Here is a 21,161-nt window from a genome sequence, read left to right as displayed (position 1 = left end):
CCTGCCTCTGATTAGTGTTCGGTACGTTCACCTGCTGTTGAGCACTAATCAGAGAGCTATTTATTCACGTTGCTCGCCACACTCGGTCTGGCTTCCTTGTTTGCTCTATGCAACGGTCACGTTTTGATATTCCTAGTTCTTGCTTCTGTGTTTTCTGTGCTAAGTTTTGCCTTAGCTTCCGCGTGCAATCAGCACGCATCCTTTTTGCTTGTTTTGGTGCTGGAGCCTATCTCAGCTGCATTCGGGCGGAAGACAGGATACACCTTGGACAAGTCGCCACCTCATCGCAGGGCCAACACAGATAGACAGACAACATTCACACACTAGGGCCAATTTAGTGTTGCCATTCAACATTGTGTATGTCTTTGGAGGTAGGAGGAAGCCGGAGTACCCGGAGATAACCCACACAGTCACGGGGAGAACATGCAAATTCCACACAGAAAGACCCCGAGCCTAGGGATCGAACCCAGGACCATCGTATTGTGAGGCACATGCACTAACCGCTGTTGCACCGTGCTGCCATACCTCCTTGACTAGACTAAGATAAATGCAGCAAGGTACAGCGACTTCCTGGATGAAAACTAACGTTTCCCATCCAACCTGTTGAAACTGTCCAAAGATAGTTGTACCAAGTTTGTGGCATCATATTAAGAAAGACAAAGGTGCATCAACAAAATATTGAGCAAAAGCTGTGAATAGTTTTTCAGTTTTAATAAATTTGAAAAAAAAAATTGTTTTAAAAAGACAGTCTTTACGTGGGTATTTTATGTAAAATTTTGTGGACAAAAATGTTTTTATCCATTTTGGGATAAGGTGAAAAGTTAAAAAAAAGAAGAAATGATGCACTGTCTGTCGTTGTTTTTCAGAGGCTGCAATATACTGTACATCACATCGCTAGTCTGGGGTGTCGTTCCTCACCTTGTGATGTAGTTTCCGAGAGAGGCCCACAGCGGCACGATGGCCACACCGATGGCGATGGCAGACGGAACCAACGTGTAGTAACGCTCCCAGTAGTTGGTCGAGACAAAAAAAGCATAGATACCCGAAGCCAGGAACATCATCCACTTTGTTCCTAGGAACCTAAGATGAAAGTCGACTCACTTGAGCAAGTCTGTAATGGAAAGGTGAATAGTGTGTGAGTGTACCGGATGAGAATAGGAGTGTAAAGCAGCGCTACTATGGGCGTGACATTGATGCCTTGCAGCATCTTGCGATCAATGTCCTCCAGGCCCAGGTTGCTGTACTTGACTTCACGATAAGTCATATCGTAATGCAAGATCAGCTGCATTTGCAGCAGCCCTGGAGAAAGAATGTCACAGTTCAAAAAGCTGAGTGTGTTTGTCTGAGATACAAGTACTCACCCATGTACACGCTGTACACAATCATGGCTCCAACACTTGCTGCAACAACGTTTTTGATGATGCCTAATCGCTTCCTCCTATAGTATTTTCTCTCTTCCTCCTCCTCGTTGTATTCTGCCTGTGGGCCCAGGAACTCCTCCATCTTTGGCAAACCGCAAGCCAATAATGAGATGGAGAAGGCAGAATTTTTTTCATAAAATTATAAACGTTACCTGGCCCTGCATGTCGTCTACCTGCCCCCCGTCTAGGATTTCATTGGGCGGAGCTACAATCGGATTGCCGTTTTTCAACTCCTCCTGGATGTACATGTCCGCCATCTGGTGACCAAAAAGTAGAATTACAATGTAAACACATGGAAGATGTCTGGGTGCCCTAAGCCAGTGTTTTTCAACTTTTTTTTAGCCAAGGCACGTTTTTTTCATTTAAAAAATACGGAGGCACACCACCAGCAGAAAACGTAAAAAAATAAAACTCCACCAGGTCACAGTGCCTTATTTTGAGATTGTTGATGTTTTGCTTTAGTTCTTGTTTTGTGCTGTTATTTTTGTGGCCCTTCCTGTTTTGTTGGAGTTTTCCTGTAGCAGCTTCACGACTTCCTTTGAGTGCTATTGCCCGCACCTGCTTTGTGTTAGCAAGCAAGACTATTTAAGTTGTGCGGATTCCATCCTTCTTTGTCGGGACATTGTAGGTATGTAAACGTGTGTATGCATGTATGTGTGTGCATGTATGGGTATAGGTATGTGTGTGTTTATAAATGTGTATATGTATGTATGTAAATGTATATATGCATATGTGTGTATCTGTATGTATATGTATATATATATATGTGTATATATATATATATATATATATATATATATATATATATATATATATATATATATATATATATATATATATATATATATATATATATATATATATATATATATATATATATATGTACAAACCCTGTTTCCATATGAGTTGGGAAATTGTGTTAGATGTAAATATAAACGGAATACAATGATTTGCAAATCATTTTCAACCCATATTCAATTGAATATGCTACAAAGACAACATCGCTACATCTGTAAGTGCAAGTTAAAACTCTCCTATGGAAGGCGAAAACCGCTTATCAACAACACCCAGAAACGCAGTCGGCTTCGCTGGGCCTGAGCTCATCTAAGATAGACTGATACAAAGTGGAAAAGTGTTCTGTGATCTGACGAGTCCACATTTCAAATTGTTTTTGGAAACTGTGGACGTCGTGTCCTCCGGACCAAAGAGGAAAAGAACCATCCGGATTGTTATAGGCGCAAAGTTGAAAAGCCAGCATCTGTGATGGTATGGGGGTGTATTAGTGCCCAAGACATGGGTAACTTACACATCTGTGAAGGCGCCATTAATGCTGAAAGGTACATACAGGTTTTGGAGCAACATATGTTGCTCCAAAACAAGCAACGTTACCATGGACGCCCCTGCTTATTTCAGCAAGACAATGCCAAGCCACGTGTTACATCAACGTGGCTTCATAGCAAAATAGTGCGGGTACTAGACTGGCCTGCCTGTAGTCCAGACCTGTCTCCCATTGAAAATGTGTGGCGCATTATGAAGCCTAAAATACCACAACGGAGACCCCCGGACTGTTGAACAACTTAAGCTGTACATCAAGCAAGAATGGGAAAGAATTCCACCTGAGAAGCTTAAAAAATGTGTCTCCTCAGTTCCCAAACGTTTACTGAGTGTTGTTAAAAGGAAAGGCCATGTAACATAGTGGTGAACATGCCCTTTCCCAACTACTTTGGTACGTGTTGCAGCCATGAAATTCTAAGTTCAATATTATTTGCAAAAAAAAATAAAGTTTATGAGTTTGAACATCAAATATCTTGTCTTTGTAGTGCATTCAATTGAATATGGGTTGAAAAGGATTTGCAAATCATTGTATTCCGTTTATATTTACATCTAACACAATTTCCCAACTCATATGGAAACGGGGTTTGTATAAAATACTTGACTTTCAGTGAATTCTAGCTATATATATACACACTACCGTTCAAAAGTTTGGGGTCACATTGAAATGTCCTTATTTTTGAAGGAAAAGCTCTGTACTTTTCAATGAAGATAACTTTAAACTAGTCTTAAATTTAAAGAAATACACTCTATACATTGCTAATGTGGTAAATGACTATTCTAGCTGCAAATGTCTGGTTTTTGGTGCAATATCTACATAGGTGTATAGAGGCCCATTTCCAGCAACTATCACTCCAGTGTTCTAATGGTACAATGTGTTTGCTCATTGGCTCAGAAGGCTAATTGATGATTAGAAAACCCTTGTGCAATCATGTTCACACATCTGAAAACCGTTTAGCTCGTTACAGAAGCTACAAAACTGACCTTCCTTTGAGCAGATTGAGTTTCTGGAGCATCACATTTGTGGGGTCAATTAAACGCTCAAAATGGCCAGAAAAAGAGAACTTTCATCTGAAACTTGACGGTCTATTCTTGTTCTTAGAAATGAAGGCTATTCCACAAAATTGTTTGGGTGACCCCAAACTTTTGAACGCTAGTGTATATATATTTACTTTATTATAAATATAATACATTTTGCAAGGTGGCCCATAATACTGGGCTGTGAACGGTGCTGCGCTGCCGCCGCCATGTGCTTCGCTCTCCGTTCATGAATGAGTATATCATTTCGGCCACCGTTTTCAATGGAGAAAGTGTTCTACAAAATGTACAGGCAACATACCCCTTCCCCTTCGAACTGTCCTGGATGAACTTAAATTCTTGTTTCCATTCGTTTTGGAACTTGCAAGCGTATTTCTTCATCTTGCTCGTCGACGGCGTCGCGATGTCTGTAACTTCCTCGTTCTTCTGCTTCGTCTCCTTGTTGTGTGCGCAGTTGTGCACTCTACTCTCTAAAAGCCGTAGATGTTATGACGTCATTGGGCAGGCAAGCTGTTTATATTCTGGGAAAGCGGACGTGAGAACAGGCTGTCCCCACTCAGGTCCGCATTGAGCTGGAGGGGGCGTGGCCTCCAGCTCCGGCTGAATACCGGGAGTTTGTCGGGAGACAATTTCTGCCGGGAGGTTATTGGGAGAGGCGCTGAATACCGGGAGTCTCCCGGTAAAACAGGACAAGAAAAATAAAATAAAATTTTTAAAAATTAAATTAAAATTAAAATAAAAAAAACTCAAAATTGTAAAACAACTACTGTATTTTGTTAATTTTATACGGCATACTTAAAGGTAAATACTAGATGGCAGTGTAAGCACATACCGTACTGGCAGCTCATTGTCAAATTACTGTCGTGTTTTAATTCACTATAAATATTACTAATAATAATAATAAAGTTTTAAAATTACATATATAAACACCACTAAAGGCTTCCCTATTTTCCGCTTTCCATCTTAAACATTCACTTGTGTTTCCTCACATTTACCTCCGTACATTAACTGTTGAGAGCGATCTATAGCATAACATTATTACACTTATGATTATTAAATGTTGCCTCTTTGCAAGGTCAGCGTTGCAAATGAAAACATGTTCTTAAAAGGTATGATTACACAGATATTAGCCAAAATGTGCTGGAAAGTTGCGGGGCTGCAAATAGTTTGCGGCGATTGGTTGAATTTTCGTGAATTGGCGAGAGCACGACATGGAACTAATTGTTACAGGGTGATTGTATTGACATACTGTGCCACCCTGTGGCAGCCACGGTGCCCTCACCTATAAGATATCCCTGCATCACATGTGTTTACCTCTGTTGTATTTCCTACATGCAGCCTGAATACACGGTACTGAGACACAGCAGGACTCTTGTCATCTTTATAATGCACCGCACAATATAACATGGTGTCAGAAGTCCAAGCAGGACCCGATTATGCCCCCCATTCTGTCCGTTGTTCAGACAGTGTGCCTTTATTTGTTTTGGTAAGTTTTAGCAGTTACGATACGAAAAGGATGGACACTTAACCACAGTCACACAGCCCACAGACTGGATCAGCAATCTGGTCATAGTGAAAAAAACGGATAAACTGAGACTATGCATTGACCCGAAGCCACTCAACCGAGCCTTGAAACGGTCCCACTACCTCATGCCCACTTTAGATGACGTGTTGTACAAGCTACCAAAGGCGCGTATATTCACGCTGGTGGATGCGCGTGATGCATTCCTGCAGTGCCAACTGGATGAGGAGAGCAGCTTGATGACAACGTTCTGGACACTATGGGGAAAAAAACGGTGGCTGAAGCTCCCCTTTGGTGTGTCAGTTGCTCCGGGAAAGAAACATGAGCTCCTAGCTGGATTAACTGGGATTGAGCCCATAGCCAATGATATCCTCGTAGTTGGCTGCAGGGATACGGACGATGAGGCCAACCGCGACCATGACACAAACCTAATTTCCCTGATAGACAGATGCAGAGAAGTTAAACTCAGGCTGAGCCTGAAAAATTTGCAGTTCCGAGTGAAGGAGGTCCGTTTCCACGGCCACATACTGTCCGTCGAGGGCCTCAAGGCTGACCCTGACAAGGTCAGGGCGGTTCTGGACATGCCGAACCCCACAGACGCTAAAGGGGTCCAGCTTTGTGAACTATCTTTCCAGATTTATGCCCCGCCTGTCAGAGGTATGTGAACCATTGAGGAGGCTGCTAGACAAAGACGTGAAGTGGCACTGGCTGCCAAAACATGATGCTGCCATGAAGGAAATGAAGACACTGGTCTCAGCAGTACCGGTCTTGCGTTATTATGATGCCATCAAGCTAGTCACCATACAGAGCAACTCCAGTCAGACAGGCCTGGGCTGCTGTCTGCTACAGGAAGGGCAGCCTGTCACTTTTGCCTCCCGCGCCCTGACCCAGACGGAACAAAACTACGCACAGATAGAAAAGGAGTGTTCGCCTGTCAACGCTTCCACTACTACCTATATGGACGGGGTGATGTGACAGCAGAGACCGACCACCGCCCTTTAGTGTCCATTTTCAGTAAGCCCCTCAGCATGCTTCTGACACTTCAGAATTACTGCCTTACGGTGATGTACAAGCCAGGCCCTGAAATGTACATAAGTGACACGCTTAGTAGAGCCACCACCCCGCCACGGAAAACAGACACACTGTACCAACGAGAAATGGTCTGCAGCATGCAACATGAGCAGTTTGACGCAGCGGCCATTCAGCAGGCAGACTACCTCAATGTCAGCAGCCAACGCCTGGCACAGATCCGAGTACACACAGAGGAGGATGTGTGTCTCCAAACGCTCAAGGCAATCGTATACTGCAGGGATGGCCAGAACACAAAGAGGAGGCCCCCATACTCATTAGGGACTACTGGGCCATCAGAGATGAAATAAGCGCACAGGATGGCGTGCTTTTCAGGAGCCAGCGCGTCATCATTCCGAAAGCCATACGTCCGGAAATGCTGAGGAGGATCCACTACAATCATGTTGGTGGTGAAGCATGCTACAGACATGCCCGCGATACATTGTACTGTCCCGGCATGCAAGGAGAAGTCAAAGACTATGTACAGCAGTGCTCTGTGTGTAACGAGTATGCGCACGAACAACAAAAGGAGACCATGATGTCACACCTGCTCCCCACACGTCCATGGCAGCTGGTAAGCATGGACTTGTACAGCTACGCAGCACAGAACTTTTTGCTCGTGGTGGACCACTACTGACTTCTGGTAGATCGACCTGCTCCCTAACTTGTCGGCCGACACGACAATTAGACGAATCAAGGCACAGTTTGCACGTTATGGCGTCCCGGACAGAGCCATTTCGGATGGGGGAAGCCAGTTTGCGTGCAGTGAATTCCGGGCATTTGCGAGGGAGTGGGGCTTCGAACACGTCATGTCCTCACCGCGGCACCCAAAAGCTAATGGCAAAGCAGAGTCAGCAGTAAAGATTGTGAAAGGCTTGTGCAAAAAGGCTGACCGTGCCAAAGAGGACCCCTGGAAGGCCATTCTGCATTGGCGAAACACGCCCACTGAGGGCATGCATTGCAGCCCAGCACAGCGGCTCATGTCATGAAGGCTGAGAACACTTCTTCCGGTGGCCGACCAGCTCCTTGCACCTCAGGTCATCACAGGGGTTTCCGACAAGCTGAGGGGGAACCATCAGGCGGCGAAGTTAGTGTATGACAAATCGGCCAGCCCGTCAGGATGAAGCCGCTCCCGGGACACAGGACGGGCAGATGGAGGCGAGGGGTGTGCCTGCAGCAGTTGGGACTCCAGTCCTATCTGGTCGACGTAGAGGGGACCACATATCGACGCATCAGAATTGATCTTCGACCGGCTGAGGAAACCCCTGCCCAACCGTCGGCTCGACCAGAATTGACCCCAGAGCAGCCTGCGAGTGGAGGTGGCAACAGAGACAGTGTTGGCGGTGCTGGGGAGTCTCCAAGGTCACCGCCGTCTTCTCCGCAGACCAGACCGTGTGCTACAGGGCCGGACTTTCTCCCGGAGTGGGAGGCTGATTAAGCCTCCTGACAGACTTGACCTCTAGGTCACACATGGACTGTGACACACACACACACACACACACACACACACACACACACACACACACACACACACACACACACACACACACACACACACACACACACACACACACACACACACACACACACACACACACACACACACACACACATTCGAATAAAACATGCAAGGACTGTTTGCACTTTGCACAATTCACATGGACTGTGAATTTTGTTGAATTTAAAAAAAAAAAAAAGAAAAAAAAAAAGAAGTGAGTGTTGTAACAATAAAAAAAATAATGATGTTCTGATTCATTGTGATTTTATGACAGGTGTGTTCTTATCCTGCTACTATGTCAGTCTACCCCAGGGCAGCTGTAGCTACGAAAGTAGCTTAATTACCACCACCAGGTGTGAATGAATGATGGGTTCAAGAATGTAAAGCGACTTTGGGTACTTAGAAAAGCGCTATATAAATCCCAGGTATTATTATTATTATTATTATTATTATTATTATTATTATGTAGTGTTACGTTCTATTGCTATATATTTGATATCTGATATTGGATGTTGAACCAGGTATTGCTATCTGAGGTTGAATCTGGTGTTACTAGTATGTTGATGGTCTACAGTTGATTTACAGGCAGCATTGTTCCAGTGTGGATACTTTACTAAAGAAAGGGAGATGTTACAGGGTGATTGCATTGACATACTGCGCAACCCTGTGGCATCCACGGTGCCCTCACCTATAACATATCCATGCTTCACGTGTGTTTACCTATGTTGTATTTCCTACATGCAGCCTGAATACACGGTACTGAGACACAGCAGGACTCTTTGTCATCTTTATAATGCACCGCACAATATAACACTAGGGATGTGCGTATCGATCCTGTGGTATCGATATATCGATACTCACACGCTACTCATTTGGCATCACTTTTCTGAAAAAAGTATCGATATAAACCAAAAAACGGCGTGTGAGGGGTGCAAGCATCACTTTCAGATGTTTTTGATTACTTACTTAACTTACTATGTGCTGGGACACCCCTGTACCTGGCAGAGTATAGAGCTGGCCCAGTCACGTGACAGGAGACAGCGAATGAGCGTCGTCAACGTGTAACACACACACAGCCAGCCGACAGCGATGCAGCCAGGCATATCCAGTGTTGTCCAATTGTTGACTTAAAACAGGCATTGTTGGGTTTTTTTAGTAATGTTTACTGAATATTTTTGTTTAAATGATTATCCTAAATTCAAATAATGTCCACACAGGGGAATTTACTGTTAGTTGAAAATTGCTTGAGTATTTAAAACAAGATAAGAAAGAGATACAATTTGGAGATTCTTCATCTTTGCATTACAGTTTTATTTTTTTCCAAGAAAATCTTGAATATATGATTGAATGTGATTTTGGTTTTAATCTGTAACATGATTTCTTACATTTCGAAAACATTAGCCTATTTCATATTTCATTAATTGCTAATTATATCACAAACTTTAAAAAATAACTGCAGCTTCTTGCAATTCGGATTTGACTGTTAATTGGAAAGCCCTAATATTTAATTATTATTATATATAATATATAGTTATTATTATATATAATATTTAATTTATTTTTCATATTTATGTTATTTATTTTAATTGTACTTTTATTATATATTGATCATAATAAATGTGGTATAAATGGTCTGTATTTGTCTTGTGATTTGTCTTAAATAATAACAATAGTAATAATATTTTTGACTGACAAAAAATTGCCAATAAGAAATTATTGATATCGGTATCGATGAAAATGCAAGAAAAAGTATCGGTATCGTATCGAATCCTAAAAGTGTGGTATTGCCCATCCCTATATAACACTAATGCCGGTGTACCTTGAATGCCGATGTTAGAAAAACGCTGCCACTGGCTAACAGCACCCCCACTTGGTTGTAAAGAGGCAGCATGTAAAAAATGATGGATGGATTGAAATGTGAAATTCATCTTACATTGGATTTGGTGAAATAACGATTGTACAAATACATATATTATCGTGCGTCTGGCAACGCTGCTGGTGGAGTGCGTTGCCTCGTGTGTCCAAGTGGGGACATTGTTTTCCAACAGTGCTTCAAATAAGTTGATTTAAAAGGCAAAGCATCATAAGGGTATGTTATTGTAGAATATGGTTCTCTTAAAGGTATGTACAATAATTTTCAACTTCCGGTACAAGAATGTGTATTTTACATCTGGCAACCGTGCTGGCTAGGCTACTTTTCGCCGCACAGTGTTATGTAAATACGTAAGTATTTTGATTAACTAGGTCACTCGTTCTGAATTAAGCAATATCGTATTGCTGTAGATCATGTTAATTTGAATTGAATTGGTTAAATTGTGTATTTGGAAGATACAAGTCGGTTATGTTTGCTCAAAAATAAAGCAAACAGGTTGAAACCTGTCACATTAAACGTTTACTTCCCAGGGCAAACGCCACAAACACCAGTCTTATTTCACTCTTATCCATACCAAATATACTTAAGTGACTTTAAATCGAGCTAATATTGAATGACTTACCGTGTCCGTCGTGGGACAAAACGTGTAGAAAAGTGTCCACCGTGTCTCAAAACTCTCAGTGGCGAACTAAACTTCCCCTTTTACATGTAGAAGAACAACAGGTTTAATAAAAGTAGTTTCGCGGGGAACCGAAAGTGACTTTTCCTCACTTCCTCCCCATCTGTTGTTGGTGCTTGTCTTAAAAGGTACACGCACTCTTTTATTGTCGGCAATAACAGATTCAATATCCGATAAAGATTATGATCAAATATACTGTTCAAATAATGTAAATGTTTATTCAAGTCAAAAAGGAAGCGCCGCAGCCTGGTTTCATGTGCAGCTTGCATAAACATGAGAACAAGAATGACCAAAGATTAAAGTCCATGTTGAATAATATTATTTGTCAAATCATACATCCATCCATCCATCCATTTTCAATCATGAATAAACAATTCAGTGCATGACATAACAATTGTAAGGTTGGTAAAATACATTAATACCTCGGTTTTAATCAATAAAAATCCCCCAAAAGTCAGACAAAAACATAAGCACTGTAATACAAAATATTAAATCCAACTAATCTGTTCCAGATATCACACTAACACTGAACACATGTAGTTTTTATACGTAGAAAACAATGTTAAATACATATAAATGATGAAAGAAATGTATACACTTAACATAAATTTTACCTTTATTGAAAACGCTTGTTGCCGATGAGTGGAGAGACACAAGGACTTTGTACTTTGCTCCAAGTGTTTCCGAACAGTGTTTCTCACCTTCTTTAACAGAGTGCTGGCACTCGCAACTTTCTTTGGCCCCATAATGGCTTATTTTGCAGTCGTGCTCATTAAGAAAAAAAAACACAAACTCTATCACCATGTGGATTCTTAGCTTGGACACAATGATATGACAACCGAAAAGTTTCTGCCTAAAAAGTACGAAAAGTGGGGCATATGCAAACCGAGGTGTTACTGCACAAAACCAACAATATGTTTCTTTCTAATACCAGCTTGACATTTGAAGCACCCTGAAACAAAGAAGAACACTTCCTGGATTATGAGTCCATATCCAGATATGTTGGTCATTTTCTGATGGGGTTTAAAGCGTCCTTCATTTGGACACCAAGTGTAGCCAACAGGTTTTTCCAGCATCACCTTCACTTCCAATGTTTAAAAGAAACCACACAAGCTCATTTTCTCCATGCCGTTATTTCATCGAGTCTTTAACTTGTCTTTCTTTATCCGCTGCCCACCGCCGCTTTCCTCATCATCTCCTCATCTTGGACCGAGAGCTCTGTCAACTTGCGGCCCAGCCTCTCGTGGAGGTCCAGGTACTTGGCCACACAGCGGTCCAGGCACACGCTCTCGCCCTTTGTCAGCTCCGCCTCTTTGTAATGCGGCGGCACACACTTCCTGTGGCAGGCGTTGGTCATGCTGGAATGAAAAGAGGACAGTTTTTGTTATATGCGTGATTCAGCAAAAAGTGTTTGAGAGCACATTATATATTCAAATGTTAGATAAAAAATAATCTGTACAGATTATAAATGTGTGATGATGCAACGACTTCATCCTTTGTCTTTTTATTCTTTCCTAAAACGGTTTTAGAACACACACAAATGACAGTCACCAGCAACCTGAAACAGATTGTGTTGGACCTTATACAATGTGTTAAATGTATTCATTAAACATGTACTATGCCAACGCTCGAATTACTAAGCAGTGTTTACCACTATTAAATTTGGGGCAGCCCACAAAGATGTGCAGTGTCTTTTTTTTTTGATCGGGCGTGTTCCAATTCACTCTTTAACACATTATAATGGCATGTCTTTGTACAGTGTTGTACACCTTTTCCATTGCCAAATTCAAGCACTTTTTAAGGACTTTCAAGATACAATTTCCAGCTTTTCCAGTACCCTACAGAAGGTGAAAACCAGTGTGAATCTATCCATAGCCTTGTTGTTTGAGGTCACCAAATGCTGTCCGTAGTAAAAATACGGAAAATCTGCTAAAACCTAAGCCTAACATTGAACCAGCAGTTATCATTAACCGAATGGGGCATAGAAAATGAAGCAGTTTCTGTAGACTATTCAATGTCATTGGTGTTTACAATCGTGTCTCCATTTGTGTTGTTTTTAAAATTTCTTGTTCTTTGTCTTACTTACAGCACTCAATGACATCGAACAGCATGGATTGATTCATACTTGTGTGCTTGTAAACTGCATAATGTGATAAAAATACACGCACCCTCAAAATGTCAATTTTACTCATTTATTAACAAAACGGTTCCACATTAATATAAGGATAAATTAAAGGAAAATATTTTGTTTGTTTCACCACATCTCAGTACCTTTCATTAAGCATATGTAGCCTTATAACTGTGGCTATGATAACAAATTGATTTTAAGTTGAGGGAAGTTCTTAACATAATTTATCATTAACAAACGCTCGCTTTTTCCTTTCATAGCTTGTAATAACTGTCCGTTAATAAACATGTAATTTAGCGTTTGATCTCAAAGTTTAGGTCTAGCATGTACCAAAAAGTTAAAAAACAAAACTTTAGCTAACGTTAGTTAACTTGTAGGGCTAGTAATCTCTGTGGTTTACCTTTCATATGACTCGAGAGAGCCGACTCTCCCATTGCGAAAAGCTGGATTTCCTTTTTGCATACTTTGCAACAGGCTACATGTGGATTTGGTGCACGTTTTATGGAAAGTTTGTATTTGTCATCTTCCATCCAATGTTCATTAAAAGGACAACCTCCCGGCATGATGGACCGATGCACCACTGTCCTCTTGGGGGTGACACAAAGCTGTATATGCGGCATGACAACAACCTAATGTAAGGGCTTGTGCAAAGACAACAGATCAAGCATGTAGCTTTCATTTTTAAGGAAACATATTTTATTTTTTTCCTATTTATAATTAGCCTATTGAGTCAGACTGCCGAGAAATATGATGAACATGTCCAAGCATTTACAAGCACTTCACCCAAAATTCAAGCATTTTTCAAACCTTGAAAACACAACATTAAAATCCAAGCATTTTCAAGGTTTTTAAGCACCCGTATGAACCCTGCTGTAGCTTCCTGTACCAACTCTGTACAGTAGATGACATTGTGACTCTGCTTCTTACCTCACCTCATATACACCACAGCGGACATAATCATCAATCAATCAAAGCATACTTATATAGCCCTTAATCACAAATGTCTCAAAGGGCTGCACTGCACTGTAATGATGCATTCTGTTCAGGGTTTCCCCTTAATGCATTTGAATGTGGCTAATCATTTTTATCACCGCCACATCTTGAAAATATTTTTTTTTTTACTTGAAAGCAAATTAAGAGTAATAATATAATGTAGCCCCCAGAAGAAATTACCGTATTTTCGGACTACAAGGCACACCTAAAATCGTTTCATTTTCTCAAAATTCGACAGTGCGCCTTATAACCCGGTGCGCCTAATGTACGGAATCATTTTGGTTGTGCTTACAGACCTTGAAGCTATTTTATTTGGTACATGGTGAAATGATGAGTGTGACCAGTAGATGGCAGTCACAGAGATGTGTAGACTGCAATATGACTCAAGTCCTAGTCACGTCCGTTGTGTCCTTGGGCAAGACACTTCACCCTTTGCCTCTGATGGCTGCTGGTTAGCGCCTTGCATTGCAGCTCCCGCCATCAGTGTGTGAATGTGTGTGTGAATGGGTAAATGTGGAAATACTGTCAAAGCGCTTTGAGTACCTTGAAGGTAGAAAAGCGCTATACAAGTACAACCCATTTATCATTTAAGTAAATACTAACATTTTATATGTTCCATTGAAAATATAGAACATTACACACAGCGCTCAAAAGTCTATCAAAAGGTTTTAGTACGACTTTGGTAAGCTATGAAGCCGCACCGCTTGATGGATAGTACTGTGCTTCAACATACGAGTATTATGGTCTGTGTGTAAGGTAAGACATTATCTGGCGTTTTGTTTCACAATATTATGCAAAATATTTTTTTCTTAGCCTCTGGTAACTGCTGATCTGTATTTGGGATCTGCATAAGTCCTGAAAATTTGCACGCGTCTGCCTTTGTAGTCCGTGACTACGCTGTAATCGACAAGCTTCTTCTTTTTCCTCTATTTTCTTGTTATGGGACATTCATCCTCCGCTGTTGCCATTTCTAATATAAAGTAGTGTAAAATTCTTACTTACATCTGTCAGTAAACTCGCCATGAAAGCGCTAAAACATACTTGCCAACCTTGAGACCTCCAATATTGTGGGGGGTGGGGGGGGTGGGGGGTGGGGTGGGGGCATGGTTGGGGGCGTGGTTAAGAGGAGAGTATATTTACAGCTAGAATTCACCAACTCAAGTATTTCATATATATATATATATATATATATATATATATATATATATATATATATATATATATATATATATATATATATATATATATATATATATATATATATATATATATAATACTTGACTTTCAGTGAATTCTAGCTATATATATATATATATATATTTATATTATTATATATATAAATAAAAGAAATACTTGAATTTTAGTGTTCATTTATTTACACATATATATATGCACGCACGCAAAATACATTTCACAGATGCTGCCCACAGCTATGCTCCTTCAAAGGCTGTGCTACTGGCTACAAAGCATTGTACTTTCAAGTACAACAATGAGTAGATGAGTGTGTGCAAAATAAATAAAATAAATTGTGCGCACGCACGCACACGCACACACACACACACACCTACTCATTGTTGTACTTGAAAGTACAATGCTTTGTAGCCAGTAGCACAGCCTTTGAAGGAGCATAGCTGTGGGCAGCATCTGTGAAATTTATTTTGCAGGAAAGGAGTGAGTTAAGGGTTGAATTGTCCATCCTCTTTCTATTCTCTGTCACTATTTTTCTAACCATGCTGAACACCCTCTCTGATGATGCATTGCTGTGTGGCACGCACAAAAGTGCTTTCATCAAATGCTGAATCCGGGTACATATTCTTCACGGATTTGTTGTAAACGTCCGCAAATGAGAATGGGATGTTGCTTGCAGCTATCAGCATAGTCATCTTTGTCTCGGCATATATTACACCATCGGGTCTCCATTTTGCGAGGTGGCCCATAATACTGGACTGTGAACGGTGCTGCGCTGCCGCCGCCTTGTGCTTCGCTCTCCGTTCATGAAAGCCGTAGATGTTATGACGTCAATGGGCAGGCAAGCTGTTGCTGCTGGGAAAGCGGACGTGAGAACGGCTGTCCTCAGGTCCGCATTGAGCTGGAGGGGGCGTGGCCTCCAGCTCCGGCTGAATACCGGGAGTTTGTCGGGAGAAAATCTCTGCCGTGAGGTTGTCGGGAGAGGCGCTGAATACCGGATTCTCCCGCTAAAAACGGGAGGGTTGGCAAGTATGCGCTAAAACATACCGGTTTAGTGAGTTTACATTATTCACCCAAGGAACTTTAGTTATTAAGAGTTCCGGTTGTACGGTTTTTCACGGGACACATTTCTGGTGGTGTTGTTTCGGGATGAGGAGATGCTGCTCCGTTATTGATTTAAGTAAAGTCTGAATGTCATTAAAACAGTTGGTTCTATCTTTTGACACTTCTTCCAATCCCGTCGTTGCACGCTACACCGGTACAACAAAGATGACGGAGAAAAGACGTTGTTGAAGGTGAGCCACGTAAATAAGACCGCCCACAAAACGCCATTTTTAAAACTTTTATCATCAATCTTAACAAATTCAAACAGGTTTTACTAGGGATGTAACGGTACACAAAAATTTCGGTTTGGTAAGTACCTCGGTTTAGAGGTCACGGTTCGGTTAATTTTCGGTACAGTAAGAAAACAACAAAATATAAATTTTTTGGTTATTTATTTACCAAATTTGTAAACAATGGCATAACATACATATACACACAGGGTCCATTGCCAGGGTAATGTGGTCAACATATATAAAATAAAAACTAAAGATAAGGCTCAGAATGGTTTCTTAGCAAAACTTTTGTACATATAAAGTGCTTTTTTTGATTGATTGATTCTTTTATTAGTAGATTTCACAGTACAGTACATATTCCGTACAATTGACCACTAAATGGTAACACCCGAATAAGTTTTTCAACTTGTTTAAGTCAGGGTCCACGTTAATCAACATTAAACTGCCTCAAGTTGTTGCTCAGATTAAATATGACAAAACTATTCTTCTACATAAAAAAAGTGCAACAATAAACAGTTTCAAGTCAATTCAGCCTCAGATTAACTCCCCCCCCACCCCCCCCCCCCCAGCCTGGCTAACTTGGCAGTAAGAGGTGGGAGCTGTTTGCTCGTCTTTATCTTTGTTAAAGCAAAATGGGTTACCATGTTTGACGTGTTGGCAGAAGCATGCCTTACCGCTGCTGAACAATGTCGGCAAACCTCTGTCATCCGCACCGCGCAGCCGAAGTGTTCCCAAACGGGAGATCTTAACGAGGCAGGAGGGTCTTCCAGCTCTGGCTTTTATATGTTGTCGTAGCCCGGTCGTTGCTAGCATGCCGTGTGTTGTGCCTCGGTGTGCATTGTTTACACAACGTGCGCTGCGCTACTTAATATGTCCGTGTGGAAACTCGTTCGGTACACATCCGAACCGAAACCCCCGTACCGAAACGGTTCAATACAAATACACGTACCGTTACACCCCTAGGTTTTACTTCCCGTGTGCACACTTTCGTATCCGGGAGTCCACACTTCCCCGCTGAACACACACTTCTTTATTCTCCGCCAATCACCTTTCAGGCACGGACCGTGTGTTTGCAAACATGTGAAAAACTGACATATCCAAACCACAAGGACATTAAACATGGTCGTTACATTTTAAATATATATATGTATATATATATATATATATATATACACACACACACATACATATATATATACACACACACATATACATATATATATATACATAGCCTATTATTTGCGCACTAATGAAAAGTGATGTACCAAAAAAAGATTTTGATTACGGAAAACAGTGCTGCCAAACCCTAATGTAAGCAAGCCACATGCTATTGTCTGGAGCGTGTCTGCGATGTAGACTTAACCAGATATACCTGTGGACAGCGACCGACAAAATGTGCAAATATTAAGAGGACAGTGGCAGCTTTCAAGAAGAGAAAGTTTTACTGGAGCAGCGCTAAGCAAGTGTGACGTCATTGCTTGTTGTAGCTCGCCTCTTTTGTCAGGGATTTTGAGGGGCAGAAGTAAAGAGTCTCTGCAATTTAAAATAACACCAGAAGATTATATTTGTTGCTAGTAGTTTTTTAAAAAGAAATAGTCATTAAAAGTCTCTAAAATGACACATGAAAAATTATCAAAGTACAATGAGCAACAAAACTTCAAAATATGGCAAAATAATATAAAATATATCTTAATACTAATTTTTTTTTTTTTTTTAAATGTATGTATACATTTTTTTGCCTTTTTATCCAATCGACTTTATTAATATAGCACATTTTAGAAAACAACAGTTTCACAAAGTGCTGCGCAGGAGTTAAAACACATTTAGAAGCAGTCTAGGGGAAACCCTGCTGTTCATCAATATAGTGATATATTAGATGACGTGTACATTAGCTTTTAAATCAGTGTAAGTTTACACAGACCCTATGAAGGATCATTCATGTTTTTTCAATCACCTGTGCGTGAAAATTAAAATAGCAAGTCAAGAATTTCTGTTATTGAATAAGGTTTAGATACATGAGATTATGTCATAGAACTGTTTTGGGCTTTAAATCATGGCCAAATACACACATTTGATGAGGACGCTGTTGTAGGAGGACAATTGTTGACACGTAGCTTGCTTTTTATTGGCGCTTGGCATATTGTAAATTCATATTCGTTATTAGTCGGGCTGCAGCCATCAATTGGTTTGATAATCAAATACAGTCGCCCCTCGCTACATACATCACGCTTCAAATATTGCAGCTTCACTACATATGTATAGGCTATTCCACATATTTTTTGGACAAAATTAAGTGTTAAATTAGGTCTAATTTTTTTAATCAAATTATATGTATATAGCATTTTTCTCTAGCGACTCAAAGCTCTTTACATAGTGAAACCCATTATCGAAGTTACATTTGAACCCGTATGGATTGCACTGGGAGCAGGTCAAGTATCTTGCCCAAGGACACAACGGCAGTGACTAGGACGGCGGAAACAGGGATCGAACCTGGAACCCTCAAGTTGCTGGCACCGCTTGACCACTGCAATAGAGCACAACTTGTGGTGTGTGGGTGTCTGATGTGTGGCAGCAAACAGCTGAATTTTTGTTTACTATTAATGCACACATGATAAAAGTGCAATGTCAATATCATTGATGTGCATTCATCGGGGGAAAAAAAAGAATGAAAGCTATGGCAAGACAAACGTTTGTTAATTTTCCCTTAAATATACACAGACTATAAAGTGGGTTTAAACAGATTAATCGAAACTCATCGATTAGCTGCAGCCCTACATTACTGTATTGCACTTATTTACCTTGTCACCTTTAACAGAAAACTAATGTGTTTTACTTAACTAACTTACCAAATATTGATTGTAAAGTAGAACATGTATCAGCGTGACCGCCAGTGTCCGTTCATTTTTATGTCTCTGGAAAAGGTTTGGGACACAAATAGCAGAGTTGCAATTAATAAATGCACACGCAATCTTATGATGATGTCAATTATTAAGTATTCCAATTGATCTCAGGGAGCAGGAAACAGGTGGGTAAAGTATCTTACCCAAGGACACAACGGCAGGGACCAAGATGGCGGAACTTGGAACCCTCCAGTTGCTGGCACTGCCGCTCTACCAACCGAGCCACACCGCCCCGAAAATAAAAGTATTTGTGTATTGCCCAGAACTTTGAAAACTCGAACATAGTTTCCGCATGACCACTGCAACGGAGCACATATTGGGGGTGTCTGATGTGTGGCAGCGGACAGCTGAATTTTACTATTAATGCACACATGATAAAAGTGCAATGTCAATATTGATGTGCATTCATCGGGAAAAAAAAAGAATGAAAGCTATGGCAAGACAAACGTTTAAAGTATACACTATAAAGTGGGTTTAAACCGATTAATCGAACAAACTAATCGATAGATTGTTTGATTAGCTGCAGCCCTACATTACCGTATTGCACTCATTTACTTTGTCACCTTTAACAGGAAGCTAATGTGTTTTCTTTAACCATCCATCCATTTTCTACCGCTTGTCCCTTTTGGGGTCGCGGGGGGTGCTGGAGCTGCATTCAGGCGGAAGGTGGGGTGCACCCTGGACAAGTTGCCACCTCATCGCAGGGCCAACACAGATAGACAGACAACATTCAACTTAGCAAATATTGATTGTAAAGTAGAAAATGTATCAGCGTGACCTCCAGTGTCCGTTATTTTTATGTCTCTGGAAAAGGTTTGGGACACAAATAGCAGAGTTTCAATTAATAAATGCACACACAATCTTATGATGATGTCAATTATTAAGTATTCTAATTGATCTCAGGGAGCAGGTGGGTAAAGTATATTGCCCAAGGACACAACAGCAGTGACTAGGATGGCGGAACTGGGTAACTTGGAACCCTCAAGTTGCTGGCACGGCCGCTCTACCAACCGAGCCACACCACCCCGAAAATAAAAGTATTTGGGTTATATGTATTGCCCAGAACTTTGAAAACTCGAACATAGTTTCCGCATGACCACTGCAATAGAGCACATATAGGGGGTGTCTGATGTGCGGCAGCGGGCAGCTGAATTGTTATTTACTATTAATGTTAAATTAATATTAATAAAAGTGCAATGTCAATATTGATGTGCATTCATTGGAAAAAAAAAGAATGAAAGCTATGGCAAGACAAACGTTTAAGTATACACTATAAAGTGGGTTTAAACCGATGAATTGAACAAACTAATCGATAGATTGTTCGATTAGCTGCAGCCTACTGTATTGCACTCATTTACCTTGTCACCTTTAACAGGAAGCTAATGTGTTTTCTTTAACCAACTTAGCAAATATTGATTGTAGAGTAGAACATGTATCAGCGTGACCTCCAGTGTCCGTTCATTTATATGAACTGAAAAAGGTTTGGAACACAAATATCAGGAGATGCAATTAATAAATGCACACGCATCTTATGATAACGTCAACTATTAAGTATTCTAACTGATCTCAACTTTTATTTACTTATATAATTTTATTAGAAGATACATTAAGACTGGGGGTGTTACTTGGAACATTGTTTTAGTGAAATTTTCTTTCAGGGATCAAAAGCACGGATATAATACATTCAATAAATGTGACCTCATTAGGATACTAGAAGTTGTTTCACCTTATCAATTCATTAGCTCACGTCATTATCCTCGGACATAACAGCTTACATTTTGAGTTACTTTGTAAATGTGCACTTAAAAATGATTTTTGGTGATTAGCAACACTTACTATTTATTTACGACCGTATTTCATCGCTAGCAAGCTAAAGCTAGCACACGTTAGCTGGTTAGGATCTTACCGGTTGTACATGTCAGCCATCATTTCCACCTCCAGCTCGGCCGCAAGCTGCTGTGCTTTCATGGGATCCATGGCTTTGTGGCGGTGATGGCAACCTTTCTTCCAACAAACTCGACGTCTCGGTGACTTTTGAAGCTGACAAGTGATGCAGAATTTCTCGCCGGTGCTTCTCCTTAACCTTCAGGCACTTGCGTACACACGTGCAGCATGTTACCGCCACCACTTCCGGTGTCAATAAAGTTGGATTCAAGTGACGCTCTAACACAGAGCGCCCTCTGC

The 21,161-nt window shown here is 40.9% G+C and overlaps 2 protein-coding genes across 2 annotated transcripts in view; both read right to left on the bottom strand.

Annotated features, from left to right (window-relative positions):
- The window catches only part of unc93b1 (unc-93 homolog B1, TLR signaling regulator), a 56,681-nt gene extending 46,147 nt beyond the window's left edge, over nucleotides 1–10,534 (bottom strand). The window contains 5 exon segments of the mRNA XM_062026762.1: nucleotides 919–1,080; nucleotides 1,146–1,299; nucleotides 1,362–1,503; nucleotides 1,574–1,678; nucleotides 10,375–10,534. Coding sequence (XP_061882746.1) covers nucleotides 919–1,080; nucleotides 1,146–1,299; nucleotides 1,362–1,503; nucleotides 1,574–1,678 — 563 coding nt within the window. The 5' untranslated portion in view covers nucleotides 10,375–10,534.
- A 490-nt stretch (nucleotides 10,535–11,024) lies between these two features.
- On the bottom strand, nucleotides 11,025–21,129 carry timm10 (translocase of inner mitochondrial membrane 10 homolog (yeast)). The gene is made up of 2 exons (XM_062026763.1): nucleotides 20,884–21,129; nucleotides 11,025–11,789 (listed from the first exon to the last, which is right to left on the bottom strand). The coding sequence occupies exons 1-2, from the start codon at nucleotides 20,952–20,954 to the stop codon at nucleotides 11,594–11,596; spliced, it is 267 nt and encodes an 88-aa protein (XP_061882747.1). The 5' UTR covers nucleotides 20,955–21,129; the 3' UTR covers nucleotides 11,025–11,593.
- Nucleotides 21,130–21,161: the final 32 nt, after the last annotated feature.

Source organism: Entelurus aequoreus, linkage group LG18 (assembly GCF_033978785.1).
Source record: "Entelurus aequoreus isolate RoL-2023_Sb linkage group LG18, RoL_Eaeq_v1.1, whole genome shotgun sequence".
Taxonomy (NCBI): domain Eukaryota; kingdom Metazoa; phylum Chordata; class Actinopteri; order Syngnathiformes; family Syngnathidae; genus Entelurus; species Entelurus aequoreus.
The sequence above is the reverse complement of the archived record's forward strand: the minus strand, read 5'-3'. Positions and strand labels throughout refer to the sequence as shown.